We start from the raw sequence: 21,947 nt of genomic DNA, 5'->3' as shown, positions 1-21,947 counted from the left end.
GGTCGCACAGACAGGTGGAAACCTTGATCGCAATTCACGTCAAATCAGTAAGCCAAGATAAGTTAGGTGCCCAATTCAAGGCAGGTAGGCAGATTAGATCGTGACATCATTCTGGGACAAGAACCATCATGGGTTTGTGTCTTTTTTTTTTCTCTTTTCAATCTTCGTCCAGGACAGAGAAATGCACCTTGAGCCACAAGCTACAATCCTGGCATCCCACTATGAGCTCGCCCTCGTCAGCAACCGCCTCCAGGTCGTCTTCGCTCAGCTTAAAGCCCCTCTCGTTCCCACAGCGGCACCCACGTGACCACAGCCCACGCTCTTCGTCCGCGTCCAGGTCGTCCAGGTCCACGATCTCGATCCCAGTCTGGAAGTCGGACGGTTGCTGCCGGCCCGTTGCGTCACCGTGACCGCTGGTGCCGGCGGCGGCGCGCGAGAGCCTCAGCGCGGCGTCGTACTCCCTCCTGCGTGCCCGGTCCGAGAGCACGGCCGACGCGGTGGATATCTGGTCGATTGTGATTATTGTCGATGCTGCCTGCCCCGTCGGTGCCGCGCCTGCCGCCGTTGAGCTTTTGGACGGTGTGGCGGTCGCGACGGTGGCGGCTGCTACTGCCTTGTCCGGGTGGTGCCTAAGGAGAGCGCGGTGGTAGGCGCGCTTGACGATTTGTGGACGCTGGGTGTCCTTTGCCTCGTCGAGAATCTCCCTCGATATTCCGAGCACCTCGTAATGTGTTACCCCGGAGAAATCCATTTTCTTGTCTTGTGATTCATGGTCGATGGTGCTGGTTCTGAGAAGCTGGTGGAGGAGGGGCTATGGATTTTCTTGTATTTGATAACATTAGTAGCACTTGATATTTTTTTTTCCCACTGTCGTGGGGCGAGGCGATTGCCTAACGTTCACTCATACTTGTACTGACCACGCCAGTTACCTCCTATTGTAGCAGTCGATGGAATTACATAGTGCTGCTGCCACAAGTCTGGTACGAAATTCCTTCACCATGGTTATGATCAAATACATAAGGTAGGTACGTAAGAGCAAACATGGTGGGACTAAAATCGCAGCGCCTCAGTCTGCACGTTCATCTCTTACGGGCTTATGGCATGAAATTTGCCCTCTTCCGTGTTACCTGTACAAGACAACATTTGACCCTCACCATGCATGCAATCGAAGGAACATTTCGGCAGTCGTTAGATGTGATGTTTTGTGGTATTACAACCCAGCACAAGCGGCCTCCCTTGTCCATAAGAGCCGGCGCTGGGGATGAAGTACATTTGCGTGCAGTTTTACAACACTACGTGATATGATTTGATATGGACACACAAGTCTTGACAAACCCATGCAAACATGTTGATACAAGATATGTACACCGGACATGGCCGCCGTCGCCCATTCATCTCCAACGAATCGTTTATTTTGGGAACTTGGTCCAGTTCCTCCGTCCGGTCTGTGATTTTGGATGTGGTGAGTGGTCTGTTCTGAGGCGTTGTGTCCAAGTCTGATTCTGCTTACCCGTTTCCATTCGGCAATGAGCTTGGGCATGTCGCGCATGGCCTTTCTCCTCTTCTCCATCCTGAAAAGAAAAGAAGACAACAAGTCAGTATGTGAAAAAAAAACAAGAGGGCAAATGCAGCAAATTCATGTTGTGCAGAACGTACTTGTCAACGAGATTCCTCTCAAAGATGTGACCCTTAACCTTCTGCCCGACACCAGTACCCTTGACCCTGAGACCGAGCTCGACGCGCTTCCGCAGCCTGACGTCGGTGCCCTTGGGCCCCGTGGGGAGCAGCTCCTCGACGCCGTGGTCTCGCGCCAGCTTGACGAGCTCCGCCTGCCGCCGCAGCGAGTAGACGGGGTTCTGCCAGAGGCCCGTCACCGGGTGCTTTGTCGGCTTGAAGGGGTTGGGCGACGCCTGCTGGTAAGTCGTCTGCGCAGGCGGAGCTTGCGTCTCGGTGGTCGCGGTGGGGAGGATCGCGGCCGGAGGGTAGCGAGACAGGAAGACCTGCAGTCGCGGTGGCAGCGTCTTGGCCAGCCGGATGTACGACGAGGCGCTGCTGGCTGCCATGGTTCTGGCCGGGATGCGGGTTTTTGCCTGCTCTTGTTGTCGTTGTCGTCCTCGTCCTGGTCTATAACTCCCCCTCTGCTCAGCTGCCTCCGTTTAAGGATCCCCGGCAATGTGAAAAGTTAATTCGTTTTGTGTGTTGTCTTTGGTTTCGGCTTTGCGTCGTGTCTGCCGGCCCATCAAAGTGCCAAAGAGATCTCGACTTTCCTACCACCCCTGGTCACTTCACGGTCGCGGTAGAAAACATTGGTGGATCATGCCCCACTGTCCAGGATTGTCTGCGCAAGTGCAGGGTAGGCAGCAAGCTGTACTACAGGGTAGGTGGATGTGACGTACGCTGCGCTGAAGTTGAGCTGAGAGCTACCTAACTAATACAACCCTATCCTATCGTATCCGTACGAGTGGCCTGACAAGACAAGGTGCTTTTGTCCCGACGTTTCTTTCAGCCAATTATACGAATCATAAGTAGTAGTCATACCTAATGCCCATCGCATTTGATCAAGCCAACAACGATGTATTCAGCTAGCTTTTGTTGAAAGAACTTGATACACTAAGTCTACAGGAAAACAGAGAAACCATTCTATGCGACTGCTCAAGCATCGCATGTTGCAAATAAGAAAAGTGACCCACAACCTCCCAGTATCTGATCTTAAAAGAACCCCAGAAGATTCAAAGCCGCAATGTTATAACACAAAGCTGAGGTCATCGTCCCTTTAGATGAAGTGAAGAAGAAATCAGCGGACACGCCATGCCCTCCCTTTAGAGGCGTATCACTCCTGCCAATTTTAATAATTCAGCTCACCGCCACCACCACCAGATACGTTATCGAGGTCTTCATAACTCTTGATGGTCCTTCCTTGGATAGCTTCCCGCGGACCTACAGCCGCTCCTCCGCCGGCACCGTCTCCCCACCGACCACCGCCATAACCTCTGCCGCCGCGCCCACCACCCATCGCGCCGCCGGGCATACCATCTTGACCCCATCGGGGATTCGGCCGTCGATCATATGGTCCGGAACGAGCGTTGTTGAAGCGGTTTCCTCCCATCGCACCGCCTCGCCGGATCGGGCCAGAGCCTGAGCGATCATCTGGTCCACCTTGGTGAGTCCATCCCGCCACAGGCTGCTGCATCGCAGCGGTGAAGAGGTTTGGTGGAAATCCACCTTGCATGCCAAAACCTGGCATAGCAAGTATGTTATTCATCGCGAAGTTCTGAAGGTTGAAACCACGTGGTGTCCCAGATGGAGCTTGTCCATTTACAGGGGGGAAGTGGCCGTTGGAATTTGCATCCGTTCGTGAGGGTGCTATGTGTGATGGATCAATCACATAACGGTTGATGAGCTCGACCTAGAGAGATCGATATTAGCACCATTGGTACGAAAGTTTTAGTCACCATAGTGACAGTAATGAAATGAGTGTTTACCTCTTCCTTCAGCTTCTCCAGCCATTCAGTGTGGCGCTTCTCAACGTGCTTCTTCCAGAAATGTTCCTCCTTAAACAGCTTTGTGCATTCGGGCGCCTTGCACCTCCACTTGTTCGGCTCCTCCTGCTTGACATACTTGATGAGTTCTTCATCCAAAGCCTCTTCCACAGGCTTTCCTCCGACCTTGCGGATGTCGACGGACTCTGGCTCTAGTATTTGCATAATCTTGTCTTCAAAAGTCTTGACCCAGTTGTAAGCCCGCTGCAACTGCTGCTCGGACTTGGTCAATTGCGGGCGGCGGCGGTCCCCTTCACTTGGGAGCTCTCCTTCTTCTCCCTCAGTCTGCTCGACCCGCTTCTTGACGGGGAATGGCTCCCCAGCGGCGCTAGCCCGTGCGACGGCCTTGGCTTGTGCCGAGAGTGTGCTCCGGGGGCGCCGGAGATGACCACCGGGACACTTCCTGATCAGCTCATGTACCGAGTCGCTCTCGAAGACACAGAAAAAACAGAAGTTAAACACTCGGCGCAAATACTCAATAAGAAGATCCAGTTGCTTCTTCTTGCACAAGAGGCTTTGGTCGTCAACTTCATCATCAAGGTCGTCTACCATGCCCTCGTCGTCATCCTCATGCTCACCGTCCTCGGGATGTTCGCCATCGTCCATGGCCTCGTCGAGGCCAAGCGTGCGGTTCTTCCTGACTTTCACGGGTGATGATGGCGCAACAGGCTGCAGGCGGCCCGCATTCAATAGTTCCTCCACCTTCTCCTCAATCTTGAGGATGGCGTTGAAGTCGGAGCCGAAATCTTCTTCAAATTTGTTGACGAGACGTCGGACAAGCTCCAGGTCTTTTTCAATGCGCTCTGGTGCCGAGAACAAATCCCACAAAGCCTTCCGGCGAGGGTTGTGTGGGGGGTTATGCACGCCGACGTGGCATACAAAGTCTCCTCGTGATTCGTCCTTGACAGTCTTCCCATTGATAGCCTCCAGCGCCTTCTCGGCCGTCGAAACAGGGACTGGTGACTTGAGCGCCATCTCACCATCCTCCTCACTTGGATCCATGCGGTCGATAGCCGGAGGAATCTCGGCAGCAGGATGAAGCATTATCCAGCCAATCCTATGGTACCTCTTGCTAGGATTGGGGTCACTCAGGGACAACCATTTGAACCCACCCTCATCCTCCCCGAGGTGTTCTTTGCAGAATGCCTCCAGGTTTTGACGACTCACACTCGGAGCAATCGTCTTGATCAGGAGTGTAGGCTGGTGAAGAGCCTCATCGCGCACCTCGCTGCCGCTGACAGGCACGAGGTCACCGACTCCAAGAAATTCGTTTGCTGTCGCCTCGCCCTCTTCCTTCTCAGCCACGCCTCCCTGTCCATTGTTGTCGCTTTTGGAAACACCCTCAAGACCAAATTCATCGAAAGTACCAGATTCCATATCCTGCTCCCACTGGCTATAGGCACCTCGGCGGAACTCATTGAGCTGCAGGCGGAATTGATCGCGGACTTCAGGAACGTAGCGCTCACGAAACCATTGCTCGTCTTTATGTTGGCGCACAAAGGTTTGAGCCATCTTGGACTGCAACTCCTCCTTGTACTTGTCATAAGCAGCTTGGATCTTGGCCTTCTCATTCTCCCGGTCCTCTGGTCCACGCGGTCTCTCAGACTCACGTCGACGTCCCGTACGTTGTCGCTCTTTCTCGTCCTTGATCTTTTCTTGTGCCCTCCACCATTCGCCAAAATAACTGAACCCAACCTGATAGTTGAGTTTGAGCGGGTCGGGAATGGGATTCGAGGCCAGGGGCGGCATGGTGCTTTCCGCAGAACTTTGGCCCGGCACATACCGGTCAATGTTTGCGGGAGGAGAAGTCACGCGTCTTCGATCGTCTCGGTCCCTTTCGCGCGCACCGCCATAGTCGTCTCTGCCCCTCGTTCTAGGTTCGTAACGATCGACAGGTGGTGGTGACCTCGATCGGTTTGAGCGCCGGGGGCGATCGTGGCCTGGTAAACGAATTCGAGACATTAGCCTGATACTCTTTTCTTCCGTTGTATGATGACAATCTGAAATCCGCTGTCGCACCAGGTGAACGGCTTCGGTAGAAGCTGTCGCGCTCGTCTTTTACGCGCGTTTCTTCGCGACCACCCCAAGCCCTGTCACTAGGGGATCGGGCCGAGTCACGGTAAGAACTGTATGAATCCATTATTGTCGAGCGGGCGATCCGGGAAATCCGTCGTCGCGTAGGTGGCTTGTTCTTTTATGGCGAAACTCACGCCCGGTGTGCGTCTGGCGCAGTCGGACGCTTGCTTGTAAAGGGTTGAAGGAAATGCAGCCTGTTGTTTGGCAACATGATTGCCGTTAGACAAGCCATCACGGGAGTATTTTTTTTTCGTGCGGTAAAGCAATATCTCGGAGGAAAGGGAAGAGAAAGAAAAGAGAAAATGGGTTGTGACAAGAAGACAAATAGAATGAACTGAGGTGAGCATGAAGCTGAAGCGATAAGAAGCCGCCAGAGGTTGACGAACAAGTAGGTAAGAGGTTAAACACCAATATACGATCAAATGTAGAGCTGCTGCTGGGATGCGCAACAAAGAAAAGAATCACGAAGAAAGTTGAAAATGATAACGACCAAGGTAGCGGGTGTTCAAGGAGGTAACGGGGGGGCTCGCTCAAGGTGCCGACCAAGGAGCGGATCGCGAACGGCAGAGGACAAAAATGTAGGGGGAGTTCAGTAGCTCCTGCAGGCTTAAGAATGGGATGGAACGGAAAGAGGGCGAAATGGAGGGATTGACGACGACAAGGTGCTCAAGGAAATAAGAACGAACAATTGAGTCGATGTGCGATGAAAACCATCGAAGTTGTCTCGAGGACGACCACCAGACAGCCTTTGGCCCAAACTTTGTCTGGTACGAGGCCTTTGTGGTAAGAATATGCAGGACGGGATGGTTGAGAGATGGAAGTGGTTGGTTGGTCAAAGGAGCAGCGATCCGGCAAGGTGAGAGTCGCGGCGCGACAGTACGAGTTGGGCGTGTGGAGACACTACGAGACGGCACCGTACAACCGGGATCGGTAGCACTGGGCACGCGCCACGACTTAGCCGCACTAAAAGGATGGCAGGTCACGTGTAGCTTCTTTATAGCAATCAATCATCCATCATCAATCGTCCAAGTCCGGTCCGGATTCGATGTCCAAGCCTTTCTTTCTCCGATTTTAATCCGTTGTAGTCTACCTGGCACGCTAGGAGTAGGACGTAGCTAGCGTCAATTGACTTTCTACCTACTGTGAGTAGTACTGATAATTCGTAGGCCCACGTTATCCCTAGAACGCTTCGACGCGTTTGAAGGATCTAAATTCTTCTACACCTAAGTACAAAACGGGCTGCGGCACTTGAAAATCCCCGACGCCCGAGGAGTCTCCTGTTACTACTATATGTTACGATTCAGCTTCGGATGGATGAGGAGGTTCGTGTTGCTCAATTAATCCCGGCTTGTGGGGCCCAAGCTCGGAGTCAAATGATCATGTCGTCATTGGCCGCTAGGCTTCGCGGGAGCTATGGCAAGCTCAAAGATCTCGGTTAGTTTAGCTCGGCCAAATCGGTTCCCGACTCCCAAGTGCTGTCGACATATATCTCTTGACCGCGCGACGCCTCGTCTTTTCAACTGAATCTCTTGGCTATTATTATGTTTTCTTAATTAAAAACGTGGAATTCTATACGCCATGACAACCTACATCCCCCAAATTACCCTGCCTTACTCGGTATTCACCAGCCCGGCTGCTTCTATTCTGCTGCCAGTTGGGCTGGGAAGCCTCGTCGGCTGGAGCACTGCGCGTAAGCCCCCATCCCCCATTCTATCTAGTATATTGCTGTTGTTGTGTGCATCGCAACTCACATGGACGTACCACAAAGCAGCCAAGAAGACAAAGGCAAAATATGCAGCGCTGAAGCAGCCGCCCTACTCGCCGCCCGCTTGGGTGTTTGGCCCTGCTTGGACAGTTCTGTACGGCCTGATGGGCTATGCTGCCTACCGTGCGGTTGACACTGGAATGTCCCCGCTGAGCTCTGTCATCCACCAGCGCATGACCAAGCACGGCGCGACTCTTTACTCTATCCAGCTCGGTCTCAACCTTGTCTGGATGCCGCTCTTCTTCGGCCTCAAGCGTCCGGTCGAGGCCAGCGTCGACATCCTGGCTCTCGTCGGGATCAACTCGTACCTCACATATCTGTGGGGCTCTGTCGACCGCGTTGCCGGTCTCTGTCTGGCCCCCTACGTGGCCTGGCTCAGCTATGCATCTTACCTCTGCATTGGCGCAGGTTATCTCAACGGCTGGGACATCAAGGACAAGGAAACACCCAAGCAACAATAAAGGTTGACGGTTGGCCTCGGCACTGCCGGTGGATTTGGCGTTGATCACTGTACAAAACCACAAAATTCAGGGTCCAATACCCTGATGTCTCGAAACGACTGGTTTCGTCCCACTACGGATTTCTTTTCACTTGGATTGTTCTATGTTATACCCTATATGAGATCCTTTGACCCCTCAATCCCAACTTTCAGGCCAAAAAAAAGTTCGTTTATAAATATCCATGATTGTGAGAAATTTGACAAAGCTGGTAGTCAATCCCACCTGACCACTTCTACCCTGAAATGTGGCCTGTATAAACAGTCAAAGTGAAAGCCGTGCTTGCAGACATCAAGCAAGTGGTATATACGTCTTCATGCCGTCATATACCATGAATATAAACGCCGAGCTGGGCGCAGAGCGGGCAACGGTAATGCCGCAGCCTCTGTAGAAGCCTTTTAGACCGGCCTGGTTCCAAAGTGAAACGGTCTCTTTCCAAAAAGTGTGGTTGGCCACCGACTGGCCAAACGGAGCGGTCTGCATCCGCGATTTAATTGTGTCTGCGGGGAAGAATAAGAAATTGTATGACATGCCTGCCGAAGCGCCCGCCAGCGCCTGTTGCCACAGAGGCAGCGGGCCGGTGCGACGGGCTTCCCGTTCAGCGTCTGTCACAGCGTTGCGCACGTTGTGGTCGCGCATCAGCTTGCTCGTTGTCTCCTTGCTACCGAACCAGGCGGCCGAGCCTCCCGCCTCTCGGATCAGCGTTCCAGTCTGTCCACGCCAAAACCCGGCGAGCCCCTGGTGGCGGAACACATCCCGTATGACGGCAAGGGGCTTGAGAGGCGCCTTTTGGGCTCCCGCGTCAGGAACTTGGATTTTGCACTTGACTAGCTCGATAGGGGTGAGGAGAAAAGAGGTGAAGGCACCAGACATCGCTCCTGTTACCCATAGAGCAGGCAAGGGCAGCAGTTCGCCCCGTGGACAATACCCAGAGACGAAGACAAGCTCACGTGCTAGCCTTTCGAAAAAGAACAGACTGCTTGTCTCCACTGCTGCTCCAACCAAAGGTGCCGTGATGCCGCGGTACAGTCCCAAAAATCCATCGGCGCGGATTGACTGGCGGAAACAGTCCAGGGGCCCATTGTACCTGAGCGGTACATGGTCTGGCTGCGATTGTAATCGGACCTTTACTGTATCAAATGGATATTCTATGTACTTTCCCACGATGCCTGCAATCTGCCATGTCGAATAGACGTTAGAGTATGCGCTTCACAAACATCCTTGGAAATATAACTGCAGTCAGAGAGGTAACAAACCGATCCATATAGTACGTCCTCTACTGCCTCTGTGGCAGCAGGACGGTGGGCCACCCGAAGCGCCGGTAGGGGGGGTGGCGCTGATGCGCGGACTTCCTGGGCCAATGATGGGGATGACATTGCGCAAGTATTGTTTTTCGTAGTGTAATGCTAGACTAAAGCCACCAGGCCACCGGCGGATAGTCCGTCAGAACTTTTCCAAAAGCTTGTGTCGGACGTAATTCAGGCAGCCGCGCTGCTGAAGAGGGTCGGGACAGGTGGCCTGGGGGACTGTACGGTCCCTGATTAGGGTAACTAGCGACCCTCACAGAAGGGCTCGAAGATTTGCAATGGTAGGAGCGATGAGTGCATGGCAAGATTGCGGCGAGCTGGAGCAGAGGAGGGTTTGAGTACTAGGCAAAGGATATTATGTCCCGATCGTTCGGTCGGTTGGGAGAGTGGAGGGGGGAAAAAACGAACCCTTGGAGAAAAAAAAACGCAAAGTGGAAGAATGCTAAGAGTCAGAATGAGCCCGGCACAGACTTTCGGCTCGACAATTACTGTACTAGCACAATATACCTAAAATAAGGCGAAATTCGGAACCAACTGATGACCTTGGGCTCGCAACCGACTTTGCCTAGTGGTCTCTGTATTGCTGCCCGTTTACCGCTACTTCGGCGAAAACGGTGGGCAGCTGTGCTCCGAGGAAACCCACCTGCGCGATGATTTTGAGTTATCAGATCCGAGAACAGGCGCAGCATCCCACCTTGACGGCAGCTTGGGCAAGCTGTGTAGTGGGGCTTTTGGGCAGTGAAACAACACCCACAACCCACCCCATTCTTGCTTGACCAGAGGCGTTCAGAGTTCATCAATCAATGAATATGAATCTTCCAACTTGCCAGGGAAGGGGAATATTGTTCATAGCATACATACCATGTACGACAGGCAGAATTATAGTTTGGCTTTTTTCTATTCTATTTCCCCTGATTTTCTAACCCTAAATCAGAAAGTGTCGACTAGTCAACTTGGCGTCTCCTCAAGGGTTTGAATACTCAATCCAGCAATATAAATTGGACTTCGGACTTGTTATGGCAGAGCCAATCGAACTGCCAACTTATCTTGGCCTCACAACTAGCACCTGGGTCGCCTTCATCAGCGGGACTCCACAGGGCGCTGATACTGCACGAAGCCAAGTTGGGGCATTGGTACGCATCAGATAAGATGGGATGGATCAAAGACAACCCGTCAGCATTATTTACAAGAATTCGCCGAGCCGATTGCCACATTCTTCCGTGGAGCACAAGCTGAATGTCAAGAGGTCGAGAGGGGCAAGTAACAAGTGGGTCAGGAACAGCAGGAGAAAGAGGCCCAGAAACAAAAATGGAAGTGCGTCATGGGTATATTGGGAAAAAGAATCACGGATGCGGTAGTTTAGACTAGGCAAAAGAAATGTACACTGCAGGATCACTTGCGTCTGCATCAACCTTAAAATGTAGGCTTGGATTGCGCCTCGGGATGATCCTTCAACCAAGGAGGAACCTTGGACATTTGACTCTTGCTCATGATTTGCTTCAAGTGGTACAGCACACCATGGTCCTCGGGGCCGCAGAACGTGATAGCCATACCTTCTTTTCCAGCACGTCCAGTACGTCCGATACGGTGGGTGTACACCTCTATTGTGCCAGCCATGTTGAAGTTGATGACGAGCGACACGTCGGGAATATCCAAACCACGAGCAGCCACATCAGTAGCCACCAAAACGTTTGTCCTGCCATCGCGGAACGACTGAAGTGCGGCCTCACGTTGATCCTGTGTCTTGTTTCCGTGTAAGGTAACGGCTGAGAAACTCGATGACTTGAGATCCTTGGCAACTGCGTCACAATTACTCTTTGTGTTGACGAAGACGATGACAAGTTTCCCGGTGCCGTACGTGTTAAGCATTGCCCTGAGTTTGTTGCGCCTCTCGTCCTCGCTAACCACCCACATGGCTTGCTGTTCTACTGTGTCCACAGCCTCACCAATGGTTCCGATTGTAACCATTGCCGGATGTTTGAGGTAGTTTTTGGCGATTCTTTCAACACTGGGCGGCATCGTGGCTGAGTACATGACAGTCTGCCGGTACCGGAGATTAGGTGTGAGGAATTTGGACATGATGTTTGGATCTTCGGCATCCCGATCGTCTGGCTTTCCGTTCGACGGCGGCAGCGCGGCAAGAATCTTGTGGATGGAATCCTCGAATCCTCCATCAACCATACGGTCTGCTTCATCAAGAACAACGTATGAGCACTGCGAAAGCACAAGCAAGTGCCTCTCGAGACAGTCGACCAACCGACCAGGGGTGGCTACGATGATCTCTGCACCGTTGCGCAGGGCGAAGGCATCTTCCTCGATAGTTCTCTTGTTTCCGATGAGACAGACTACAGTAAAGCCCATGCGCGTCGCAAACTTGATAACCTCAGCTTGGATCTGCGTTGCCAGTTCTCGGGTAGGTGCCAAAATCAAGGCATATGGACCCTCTGTCTTTGTAACCTCGTTGAGCGGAGGTAGTGGCTCTATGTAAGACAGCATGGGCAAAACGAAAGCTGCAGTTTTACCGGAACCGGTCTTTGATATTCCTATCAAGTCTCGGCATTGAAGGGCAATGGGGATGGCAGCACGCTGAACCGGGGTTGGCTCAGTGTAGCCAACCTGTTTGATGGTATCCTTAAGTACGTGAGGCAGGTTGGACTCCTCCCAGAAACGCATTGGATTGGGAATATTGTTGCCCTTTGTCACAATCTCGAGGTTGACTTTGAAGAGACGCCAGTCTCTGGTCGTCATCTGAGAGAGCTCCTTGTCTTGCCAAGGCACAAGCCTAGGGTCGTTGTAATCCCTTGTGGCCTTCTTTCTCCTGACTTGCTCCGTAGCCCCATTGGCACTCCGCTCATGAGCGCCCGTCTCCTCGTAGCGCCAGGGCTGGCTTGTATCATCCTTGGGATCCCAGTCAAAGTTGAATTTTTGGTCCGTCGTACGTCTTCGCTTCTTGTTGGCCGAGAACGTGCTGACTTTGGCGGGTGGGCCAGTGTACCTCTCAAGGTACTTCTTCTCCTCTTGAACCTCCTCTGCAGTTCGACTCCCGTTGGTTTTGGTGCTCGCATCCTGTCGATCTCTCTGGTTGTTGTTATTGTTTCTGTTGCTATTGCTACCGTTGCCGTTGCCGTTGAAACTGTCATCGTCGTACGAGCGCATGGCGCGGGGTCCTGTAGGGACAGAGTGATCGGATTCCCGGCTCCTTGATTGCTCCTGGCGCCTCACTCGCTGAAGTCCCGCAAGCTCCTCGCGCGCCTTTTGCAGCTCGCTCCGTGTCTTTTGCAGTTCCTCCTGTTGCCGCTTCTGCTCTTCCTCCACTTTTAGTTTCTTCTCTTCCTCCATCTTTTTGCGCTGGCCTCTTGGGATGAAGCGTGGTTTTGCCGCCTCGGCCTTTGCGGCTTTGTGCTTTTTGAGGATCTCCTCCAGGTCTAGCGGAGCCATCTTTTTTCCGTTTTCCTGTGAGTTTTCGGTTTGTATCTGTGGGTGACTTCGTTTGCAAACACTGGGATAGGCGTTTTTGTGATACTGAAAATGGTGGGCTATCGTTGATGTTTTGGGGGAAATGCGGTTCTGGGTTAAGAAATTGCGGACGCGAAGTCTACTTCGCGATACGATCAGCTACTGCTCGTTGACCCCACATAAGTCGCATAGGGCTGACCAATCATATCAGATTCTCTCACTGAGGGATCCACAATGGGACGACGATGTTTAGTATAATTATTAATGATTACTATACCTACTTAACATGAGAGTCTTCAAGTTCCATGGAAAGCATGTGAGTCAATTTTGTATCGATACCGATATCACCTTTGTAAATGATTTCCGGATATTGTTTCCACGCTCCAATACATGTCATTCTTGGACGAGCAAAGTTATTGATTCGATCGAGTGCTGGATAATTGTAGTAGTAGTAGTAGTAGTAGTAGTAGTAGTAGTAGTAGTATTTAACGCCGTTTTCAGTGTTAGCACTCGCCTCCCGCAGGATATGGGACGGACGCGGATGGCTGTAACTCATGATGTGGCCTAATTCGCAGACGAACAACATCGAGAGAAATGACCATATACTTACTTGGGGTAGCATAGTTTGCACTTTACGATAATCCTCCTCGGCAAGTCTCTTGCATCGGAGCGTACTACCTTTATTTATATATAAAGGCCGTGTGTAGTAATTCCCAATTAAAATATACAGGTTCGGGGGTTTTGAGTTTCACCGTAGTGTTGTGGGGCCCAAATTTGATTGGAAGGAATGCACGTGCACCTAATAGCTTACCTACGAATCCGCTGAACCCGGATTTAGGCTAGAATTTAGTTTAGCCGACATGCGTAATAAAAAATTTTATTTGGCTCGTTTTTAATAGCGATCCGGGCAGGTCGTATTATTTAAATCGTTAAACAATTTTTCCTTTATATTTATCGACTAATTTAAAATCGATTTATTTAATTTTTTCAACCTAAAAATTACGAAAAATAATTTAGGCGTTTTTGTAAATGTCACGGCCAGGCATACATTGGAGAACCTCAGTGTATTAGGCGCTATCGACGAAAATTCTAAACTGAAGAGAAGAGAGAAATCACGATTGACGGCGCGCTGGAGAGACGCGTTTAAATCCGAGGTCAGTGGATCCCTTTGTCCGATCCCTGGCTCAGCGTGGCTGGTAGAGCCGAGTCGTGATTCTGAGGGTAGGTCTGGGGGCCTGATCCTCACAGTAAATACGTTTTATTTGCCCGACCGAAGGATTTATATCGTTAAAACCAATTGGAAAAAAAAAATTTCGGTTGAAAATAACGACAATATTTTTCCAAATTTTGTTTATATCCGCTTTAATTCTTTCGTTTTATTTTACCTGCTGGATAATTTTTATCGTTTACCTCGATTATTTATATATTTTACGTATTGGAAATTAATTAATTCGCCAATTAATCGAAATAATATTTGACCAAAATATTTTATTTTACGTTAAACGATTTACGATTTTTTGTCGAATTCCGAAATTTGTTAAAATTAGGGAAATAAACGGCAAAAATTAAAATAAAAAAAAGCCCGAAAACCAAAAAAAATGCAAAAAACGGGATCGATTGGGTTTTCGATTGGAAACCCGTTGGATTCGCAAACGAAAAAATAATAATTTATATATATATAATATATTGGCCCCGAATTGGTTCCCATGTAAAAAAATGGTTTAGATTTATTTTAATATCAATTAATTTGAACCCCTTTTAATATTTTGGACTTTATTTGTAGCGAATTTATATCGCCCGGTATATTGGTTTAAAAAAAATTGAAAAAAAAACGTTATTATTTCGGATTATCCGGCGAAAAAAGGCCGAAACCGTTAGATAATTCCGGGTTATGGGCCAAATCCTAAACCAATTTACTATCCGGACCTAATTGAAACCGTATCCGACGGTATTTTTTCCGCCCCCGGCCGACCGAAACCCAAAATAAACCCGGCCAATTTATTTTTTATTTACCGGCCGAAAACGTATAAATCCAAACCAATTTAATATATTTATATATTTATTCCCTCCATAATTAAAATATTAAAAACGGTAAACATTTTTACATTTTTATAACCGGAAAAAACCAGAACCCAACCCATTTCCATAATTATATTACCAACCCGAATTTTTTAACCCATTAACAGGGAATATAGGTCTAATAATGTAAATATATTTTTTATTTACAAAACCTAAACATTTTGTCGCATTTAACCATATTAAATTAACGCGGGCAACCACGAATAGAAATAACCGCAATTCCCGATTAAATTAAAAACAATAATATCGAATACAAAATTGGCAAAAAATATTTGGGTTATTTTCCAATATCGGTAATTACGGAATAATAAAAAAAATTAAAAAAAAAGGTGAAAATCTTTTTCTAAAGTTTTGAGAAATTTAACCGCCGAAAAATTTTAAAAAAAATAACGTACGAATAATAAAAAAACGCGTGGTGGATAATTCTTTACCTAGTTTGGACGCATTTTACGTTTTAATTAAACACGATTTTGACGATTTTTTTTTTTAAAAATTCCATTTTTGTCGGTTAATGCCCGCATTTTTATTTTTTGGAAATTGCTGGCCGTTTGTTACGATCAAGGTATCGGGTAACCTGTTCTTATGGTAAAGTACAGTGGGTTGAAGCAACTGAGCGTCTGACTGGGTAACTGGGGTTCTCAATGACTGGGGGGTGAAGTTATGATCGTTCTCAAGTAAGTATTGAGGTTAACTAGAGTTTGATTGCTGCTAAGCAATCCTAGAATCGAATCTATCTACATGGTAATGAGCGTGCCTTATATAGACTATGTTCCAAGTGTGATCACTCTTGTGTAAGTGATCATGATCACTCTGGGGTGATCACGGCTGTGCTGATCACTTCCTTGGCAATGATCGTGGTCACTCTTGTTCTGGTGATCGGGTTAGGGTTTCTTATCTTATCACCACGTGACCTCGTGCTCCCCTTCTCTGTCCTTGGTTCGTGCTTCTTGGTTAGTTCTGGTTTGGGTTCCCGACACCTCTCTCATTCTTGCCCAATCGTGTCGGTACCAATCCTGGTCGTAACACCGTTACCGGGATTTTTTCAAATTTTATTCGGAAACGAAAAACCAAAATATCCATTTGTTCCAAAAAAAATTTTCTTACCATTATTACCATAACCAACCCCAATTTTTTCGACAAGGCCGGAATTATTATTTATTATAATTTTATTTCGCCAATTTATTTTTAACGGTAAAAACCTCCATTATAATTTAATATAAAATTATATGGACGCGGTCGAATTTAACGTTATAATATATTTTGGTTACGGAATTCGGGCAAAATTCGTCCAACAAATAATATTTAAAAATTTTTTTACAAATAACGCCAAACGTTAATACCGAAAATTTAATTTAATTAAAATTAAAAATTGGAAAATAATAAAAACGAGGTTTTTTACCAAATACCGCGTCGACGAAAGAAATATTGCTGAAAGATTTTTAAAAATTGGTTTCGAAATTTACAATTTGAAACGTAAAATTGGCGAATTTATGGATAATTACGTTAAACGTTCCCTAAAATTAAACAAAAAAATTACCGATATAATCCAATAACCAATTTTTATTAACCGATTTTTGGCCGGTATATTAAATGGAAAAAATGGGCGCCCTTTTAAAATTTAATTAGAAATTATTTTTATCGCCAAAAATTGGATATTATTCGATAAAAAAGTTATTATTACCACAATTGGTTTCGAAGATTTCGTTAAAATTTTCGACGGTTATATAATTTTATACGGCGAAATTATTAGAAATATATCCGATTCGGACGAATTTGATATAAACGATTTCGATATGGGTTCCAGGGCGGATAAAAAATGGAAATATATCGCGGAAAAATAAATTATAACCCTGTCTAATTTGCATATAATTTTAAATATAACCCACCAATTTCGCCAAATTCGACTTTAACCAACCCCAATTGTAATAAATTTTAAAATTCCGCGCACCCGGTTAATTATTAACCCCGTTAAAAAGAATTTTAATTAAACGTCCGATTTAACGCTATACGTCGTGTTTTTTAGCGGAAATATAAAAAATACGCCAAACCCGGGCCGCGTTTAAAATTTACCCCAATATATTAAAATTGTGGAGAATTATATTATAAAACCGAATATATTTATAACGGCCCTATCGACCAAATAATTTATAACCAACGTCGGAATAATTAAATCGCGCGCAAAACGCGAAAAATTATTTAAATCCAAAACGGGATTGTGGTTTTAATAATATTAAATTATAATGGTATCCGGGTTTCCGAAATCCAAAAACCCGATTAAATTAATATAATATTTGGCCAACCCACTATTATAATTATGGCAAATATTAATAAAAGTTTTGAAATTTTCGAGGCGAATGCGGCGAAACGCGCAATTAAACAAATTACCGGATAGGCGGACGCGTAAAAACGTACGCGAATTTTTTTTCGTCCAGTAAATTTATTACGTTAAATATATTTTCCAGCACCGGTGGTGGAAAAAGTGGAAAACGAAAAAAATAAACGTTCCGGGGCTTTTATATAAAAAATGCCCAAAAACCCAAAATCTTTTCCTATTTCCACCTTTTTATCGACGTTTTTTATTTTTATCGTGGAACCGTTAAATATCCCATATATCGTTATATTTAAAACGGCGGAAAAGGTTAGGGAAATATTATTCCGTATTGATTTTAAAAAATTAAAACGCCCTATTCGGTTTTTTATTAAAAAATCCCGCATATTTTAAAAAAAAATTTATAATGGCAAATTTTAAAAATATTGGGTTAAAATTTTTTAATATCGTTAAAATTTTGTTAGGGATTAATATATTTGTTAACCTTTTAATTTTTTTAAATTTGGTTTTACGGGTTAGGGCGGATTTCCAAAAGGAATTTAAATTGGTTAGCCCCGAAATTAATCGGAATATTGGACAAATTATTAACCTAGTAACGACCAATTATAAGGTGGTAATTTTCGTCGGCCTGGTTTAAACGTCCAAAAAAATTTACCATATTTACCTAATATATTTAAAAATGTCTATTATTCGATATATTTAAATAGCGATAATGGATACGGGTTTGATAACTAACCTAATTTCCCCCAATATCGCGAAACAAATAAATTTAACCTTATTTAAAACTAATATTCCGAATACCATTAAATTAGCCAATTTTATTTTTATATTTATTTTTAATTATATATACCTGGATTTTAATATGGAAGAAATTATTTGCCCGATAATTTTTTAGGTGGTGGAATTTTTTTACAATTTTTTTTTGGGTATGGATTTTATTTTTAAAATTCGGGCCCGTTTGGATTACGGCAATTTTAAAATTAAATTGCAATTTCGCGAAAATTTCCGCGTTATTATAAATATATTTAACTATTTTTCGGTGGTGTCGGCGAAATTAATAAATCCTATATACGCCGACAACCTATTATTAAACGAAAAAAATAAAAAGGACGATAAGAAGGACGGCGATTACGCCCGGTTAATTTATTTAAATAAGGCGTTCGACGCAATAAGGGTATTGTATAATTTATCCAAATTGGATATGGTTAAAAACGAGGGAAAAATTTAGGGCGAACAGCAGGTGGACGCAATTATTTACCAATATTATATAGGACCGGCCCCCAAAAAAAATAAAACGTTATAAAAACCACAATATTTTTAGCAATTTTATTTTCAAATAAACGTTTATTTATCCCATATTTTTTGGGATCGAATAAAAACAAAATAATTTTATTATTCGGGTATAATATAATTGACCCACCTAAAACGATTTGTAATATAATAATAGGCGCGCCGGGTTCGATAAATAATGCGATAAATATTAATATTATAATTATTAACCGTTCGTTTAATTTTTTTTATTATAAAATTATCGGGTTTAACGGTACGCTGGCGCATTTTCGGTTACCCGATAAAATCTGCAATTTCAACCCATATTTGGAATTAATACAGGATAATTTACCAAACCCCATTATTCCTCCCTCGATTAAAAATTTAACCAAAAAAATAAAATTTACTTTAAATTTTGGCAAATAATTTCGAAAAAATTATATTTTAAATTTATTTGGGTTGGAATTACAAAATAAAAAACGTAAAACGATTTTTTTTTGGCGATTATTATTATTTGTTTAATTAATTTCTACCCGCCGATAACGGTTATTAAAATATATCCACGTTCCCATTTATTTAATTATTTCGGGTTTGTCGACGGAATAATTCCCAAAAACGCCAATTATTAAACGATATTGCAAATTTATTAAAAAATATTATTAACAAAATTAATTTTATCGATAAAAAAAAGACGAAAAAGATGGAAACGCCGTTTGCGTTTTGGACCCGATCCGAAACCGAAAAATTAAAAAAAAAACGTAACGAATTATTTATAAACCAGCTGGGAAAAATTAAACTTTTTAAATTAAAAAAAAAGGGTCGGAAATATCCGATTAAAACGGATAATATATCGCGGCCATATATTTTTGGAAAAATTTACTATAATTATATATATTAATATTATAAGGATTTGGACGAAATAGGGTGCAAAAAACTGGCGACCTATTTGGGATTTGATAAAATTTGGAATTAATTCGCGCAAAACCCTAATTATTGAAATATCGAGGAAAAAATAACTGGAAAAACGGCGGGATTTGGTTTCGATTGGAGGTACGAAAAATTCGGAAAACTTTGGATAACGGAACAAATCGAGGACCAGGCCGTTATCCAACAATTGTCCAAATTTGTCGGGGGGACGCCAAACGTAAAAGGGAACCTTTTAAAATAACCAAAAGGCCGATTAAACGGTTTTTGTTTAACAATTTCCAACAAAAAATAAATATATAGTTCCTCGAAAACGGTATTAAAATTAGCGCGGCGGTTAACACCTTTTATAAAATTAAAGCAACAAAGCGGTTTTTTTACATATATAAAAACTATTTCGCCAAAATCCTGGCAAATATTAAAATTATAAACGTTATCAACTACGAAATATATTTTATACCAGGATTTATCCCATTCCGCCTGCCCTAATTTTAATATTCGCACTATTACGTTAAATGGGCGGCCAAAATTTTCCCAAAATTGGCCAAAACCGGAATTACGGAATACGGCGAATCGCTTTTTGCGGCAAATATATTTTTCGTCGATAAATTAGGTAAAAAAGACCCGAAAACGGTGCACGATTTTAGGCCGGTAAATGCGGGAACAATTGGGTTTTAATATTTATATTATTTGATGGGCCAAAATTTGGATATTTTGTCGATCGGGAATTTAAAATATATTTTAAAACCGACGCGTTTAACGGTTTTTGGGAAATACCAATAACGGCGCAATTAAAGTGGATAATAACGTTTATAGGACCGGAAATTATGCAATAATATTTGAAAATGGTCCAAAAATTGAAATATTTATTACAAACGTTCGCTTTTTTTATAAATATTATATTTGGCTGGTTACCTCCATTGGACGAAATACCGAATTCGAAATATTAAAACATTTTGGAATATTATAAAAAAATTTTATCGCTTTCGTTATTTACGTCGACGATTTAATAATTTTAATTTAAAATTACGACGGAATATATAATTTTTTGGCCGACCATTTTTTTCCAAAAATCGTAATGGGGAAAATTAACCTAGTAGGAGAAAAACTTAAGGTATTTCTCGATAAATTATCCTTTATTGGTTTTAAATTAAAAAACGGTAAAATTTTCCCGGCCGGTAAATATATTAATAAATTCCAAAATTTTTAAAATAAATGGTAAAAAACGCTTTTAATATATTGGGAAAAAGTTTAAAAAATATTATATTTAACCCCGTAATTCCGATATTATATTTCGGAAAAAATTTTACTGGTTTTAATTTTTAAATCGGCGTTTTTTAAAAAACGTGAAATTTTAATAACAAACGGTAAAAAATTAATAAAAAGAATTTGGGTGCCGAAACCCGAAAAAAAATTAAATTGGGGAAAAATATAAATTAAAATAATCCGCAATATTTGTTTAATTGTTATTAAAAATATTTTATATATAATAAATTACGAAAGGTTTATTTGTATCGCGATAAATGCGTTTGTAACGGGTATAAGCGCCGTGGTTTTCCAAATACCGAAAGGAAAACGTTACAAAAAAGGGGACGATATTTTTCAAATTAATATATTTATTAGCTACAATTATTTTAATGTTAAATTAAAATATTTAATCCCTAAAAAAGAAATTTTTGCGATTTTTAAAATATTTAATAAAATTAAATGGTTAGTAACGAAAAACCCATTTCCGGTATAATATTATATAAATTATTTTTTTATTACCCAATCGTTTTAAAATTTGGGGAAAATTTACGAGAAATTTACACCATTTTTCGAACGGTTTACAAAATATAATATCGAAATATATTATTTAACGAACGATACCAATATAATCCAATTGGTCGACGGTTTTTTTCGATTAAACCCGAATTGGCAAAAACCGCCGCCGCCGCCAACGAACCGTCGAAATATTTTAAACCTGTTAATTCCACGCACCGAAATAATAAAAAAACCCCAAAAATTTTTTACAATTTGCCAATTTTAATGGTAATCGATATTACCCTACTTTTGGGAATTTTTAAATTATTACAGAAGGAAATTTGGCGGTTTGTCCAATTTTCCGACAAATTGGGTTTTAAAACCAAAAAAATTGGAAATGGTTAAACGATATGGCGATTATTATATTAAAAAGTTTTTCGGGGTTGGATTATATAAGCCCCAATAGGAAAAAAAACGCGGTCCGGCGAACGATACGTTTTTGGATGCTGGATGGGAAATTATATTATATGGAAAACAACGAAAACCTGTTTTTATATATTTTACCTATGGAATTTAAATTGGTGGCGGCCTGGATTTATAATATTTGTAAATATTTCGCGGTTATATAAATATTTAACAAATTAAAAGGCAAATTTTGGTGGTTTACGAAATTTAAAAACGTAACGAAAAAATATTAATTATATCCTGTTTGCGCAAAATTGGGTCCTCGCAATTTTAGGGAAAAATATAAAAAAATAGCGGTTATATGTCACGGGCAGGCAGGGCGGACAGGTAGGTGCGGGCGATCAGGTAACAGGACAGAGTATATTGGCTATCTAGTCTTCCAGGTACAGGGTAGCAGGTGGTTGTTGACGAAGACGTAGCTCGAGGAGCTACATATCGGAGACTGCAGAGATTTCGCGTAAATATACGCGCGCGAGGCGCTCGGCCCTCGCGCCTTCA

General features: G+C 44.0%; 6 protein-coding genes across 6 annotated transcripts; 1 reads left to right on the top strand and 5 right to left on the bottom strand.

Annotated features, from left to right (window-relative positions):
* Nucleotides 1-157: 157 nt before the first annotated feature.
* Nucleotides 158-751, bottom strand: MGG_15737 (diphthamide biosynthesis protein 4; the record flags this gene model as incomplete). The annotated part of the gene is made up of 1 exon (XM_003714518.1): nt 158-751. The coding sequence occupies one exon, from the start codon at nt 749-751 to the stop codon at nt 158-160; it is 594 nt and encodes a 197-aa protein (XP_003714566.1).
* Nucleotides 752-1,182: 431 nt separating this feature from the next.
* On the bottom strand, nt 1,183-2,269 carry MGG_15736 (diphthamide biosynthesis protein 4). The gene is made up of 3 exons (XM_003714517.1): nt 1,657-2,269; nt 1,511-1,571; nt 1,183-1,445 (listed from the first exon to the last, which is right to left on the bottom strand). Exons 1-3 carry the CDS (start codon nt 2,061-2,063, stop codon nt 1,410-1,412), a joined length of 504 nt encoding a protein of 167 aa, XP_003714565.1. The 5' UTR covers nt 2,064-2,269; the 3' UTR covers nt 1,183-1,409.
* Nucleotides 2,270-2,553: 284 nt separating this feature from the next.
* MGG_01586 (arsenite resistance protein Ars2) lies at nt 2,554-6,422 on the bottom strand. Its single transcript, XM_003714516.1, has 4 exons — nt 6,302-6,422; nt 5,559-5,809; nt 3,483-5,479; nt 2,554-3,406 (listed from the first exon to the last, which is right to left on the bottom strand). Exons 2-4 carry the CDS (start codon nt 5,677-5,679, stop codon nt 2,846-2,848), a joined length of 2,679 nt encoding a protein of 892 aa, XP_003714564.1. The 5' UTR covers nt 5,680-5,809; nt 6,302-6,422; the 3' UTR covers nt 2,554-2,845.
* A 590-nt stretch (nt 6,423-7,012) lies between these two features.
* MGG_01585 (translocator protein) lies at nt 7,013-8,110 on the top strand. Its single transcript, XM_003714515.1, has 2 exons — nt 7,013-7,305; nt 7,387-8,110. The coding sequence occupies exons 1-2, from the start codon at nt 7,194-7,196 to the stop codon at nt 7,839-7,841; spliced, it is 567 nt and encodes a 188-aa protein (XP_003714563.1). The 5' UTR covers nt 7,013-7,193; the 3' UTR covers nt 7,842-8,110.
* MGG_01584 (amino-acid transporter Arg-13) lies at nt 7,840-9,887 on the bottom strand. The gene is made up of 2 exons (XM_003714514.1): nt 9,134-9,887; nt 7,840-9,053 (listed from the first exon to the last, which is right to left on the bottom strand). The coding sequence occupies exons 1-2, from the start codon at nt 9,251-9,253 to the stop codon at nt 8,169-8,171; spliced, it is 1,005 nt and encodes a 334-aa protein (XP_003714562.1). The 5' UTR covers nt 9,254-9,887; the 3' UTR covers nt 7,840-8,168.
* Nucleotides 9,888-10,007: 120 nt separating this feature from the next.
* MGG_01583 (pre-mRNA-splicing ATP-dependent RNA helicase PRP28) lies at nt 10,008-12,732 on the bottom strand. Its single transcript, XM_003714513.1, has one exon. The coding sequence runs from the start codon at nt 12,620-12,622 to the stop codon at nt 10,598-10,600; it is 2,025 nt and encodes a 674-aa protein (XP_003714561.1). The 5' UTR covers nt 12,623-12,732; the 3' UTR covers nt 10,008-10,597.
* Nucleotides 12,733-21,947: the final 9,215 nt, after the last annotated feature.

Source organism: Pyricularia oryzae, chromosome 2 (assembly GCF_000002495.2).
Source record: "Pyricularia oryzae 70-15 chromosome 2, whole genome shotgun sequence".
In the NCBI taxonomy this organism is placed as follows: Eukaryota; Fungi; Ascomycota; class Sordariomycetes; order Magnaporthales; family Pyriculariaceae; genus Pyricularia; species Pyricularia oryzae.
The sequence above is the reverse complement of the archived record's forward strand: the minus strand, read 5'-3'. Positions and strand labels throughout refer to the sequence as shown.

Coding starts and splice junctions, on each gene's coding strand:
- MGG_01583 (XM_003714513.1), bottom strand. CDS start 12,622: ATGGCTCCGCTAGACCTGGAGGAGATCCTCAAAAAGCACAAAGCCGCA.
- MGG_01585 (XM_003714515.1), top strand. CDS start 7,194: ATGACAACCTACATCCCCCAAATTACCCTGCCTTACTCGGTATTCACC. Junction 7,306..7,386: donor CGTCGGCTGGAGCACTGCGC/GTAAGCCCCCAT, acceptor ACCACAAAGCAG/CCAAGAAGACAAAGGCAAAA.
- MGG_01586 (XM_003714516.1), bottom strand. CDS start 5,679: ATGGATTCATACAGTTCTTACCGTGACTCGGCCCGATCCCCTAGTGAC. Junction 5,480..5,558: donor CTACCGAAGCCGTTCACCTG/GTGCGACAGCGG, acceptor TTCGTTTACCAG/GCCACGATCGCCCCCGGCGC. Junction 3,407..3,482: donor TGGAGAAGCTGAAGGAAGAG/GTAAACACTCAT, acceptor CGATCTCTCTAG/GTCGAGCTCATCAACCGTTA.
- MGG_15736 (XM_003714517.1), bottom strand. CDS start 2,063: ATGGCAGCCAGCAGCGCCTCGTCGTACATCCGGCTGGCCAAGACGCTG. Junction 1,572..1,656: donor GAGAGGAATCTCGTTGACAA/GTACGTTCTGCA, acceptor TTTTCTTTTCAG/GATGGAGAAGAGGAGAAAGG. Junction 1,446..1,510: donor TCATTGCCGAATGGAAACGG/GTAAGCAGAATC, acceptor CCAAAATCACAG/ACCGGACGGAGGAACTGGAC.
- MGG_01584 (XM_003714514.1), bottom strand. CDS start 9,253: ATGTCATCCCCATCATTGGCCCAGGAAGTCCGCGCATCAGCGCCACCC. Junction 9,054..9,133: donor AGGACGTACTATATGGATCG/GTTTGTTACCTC, acceptor TCGACATGGCAG/ATTGCAGGCATCGTGGGAAA.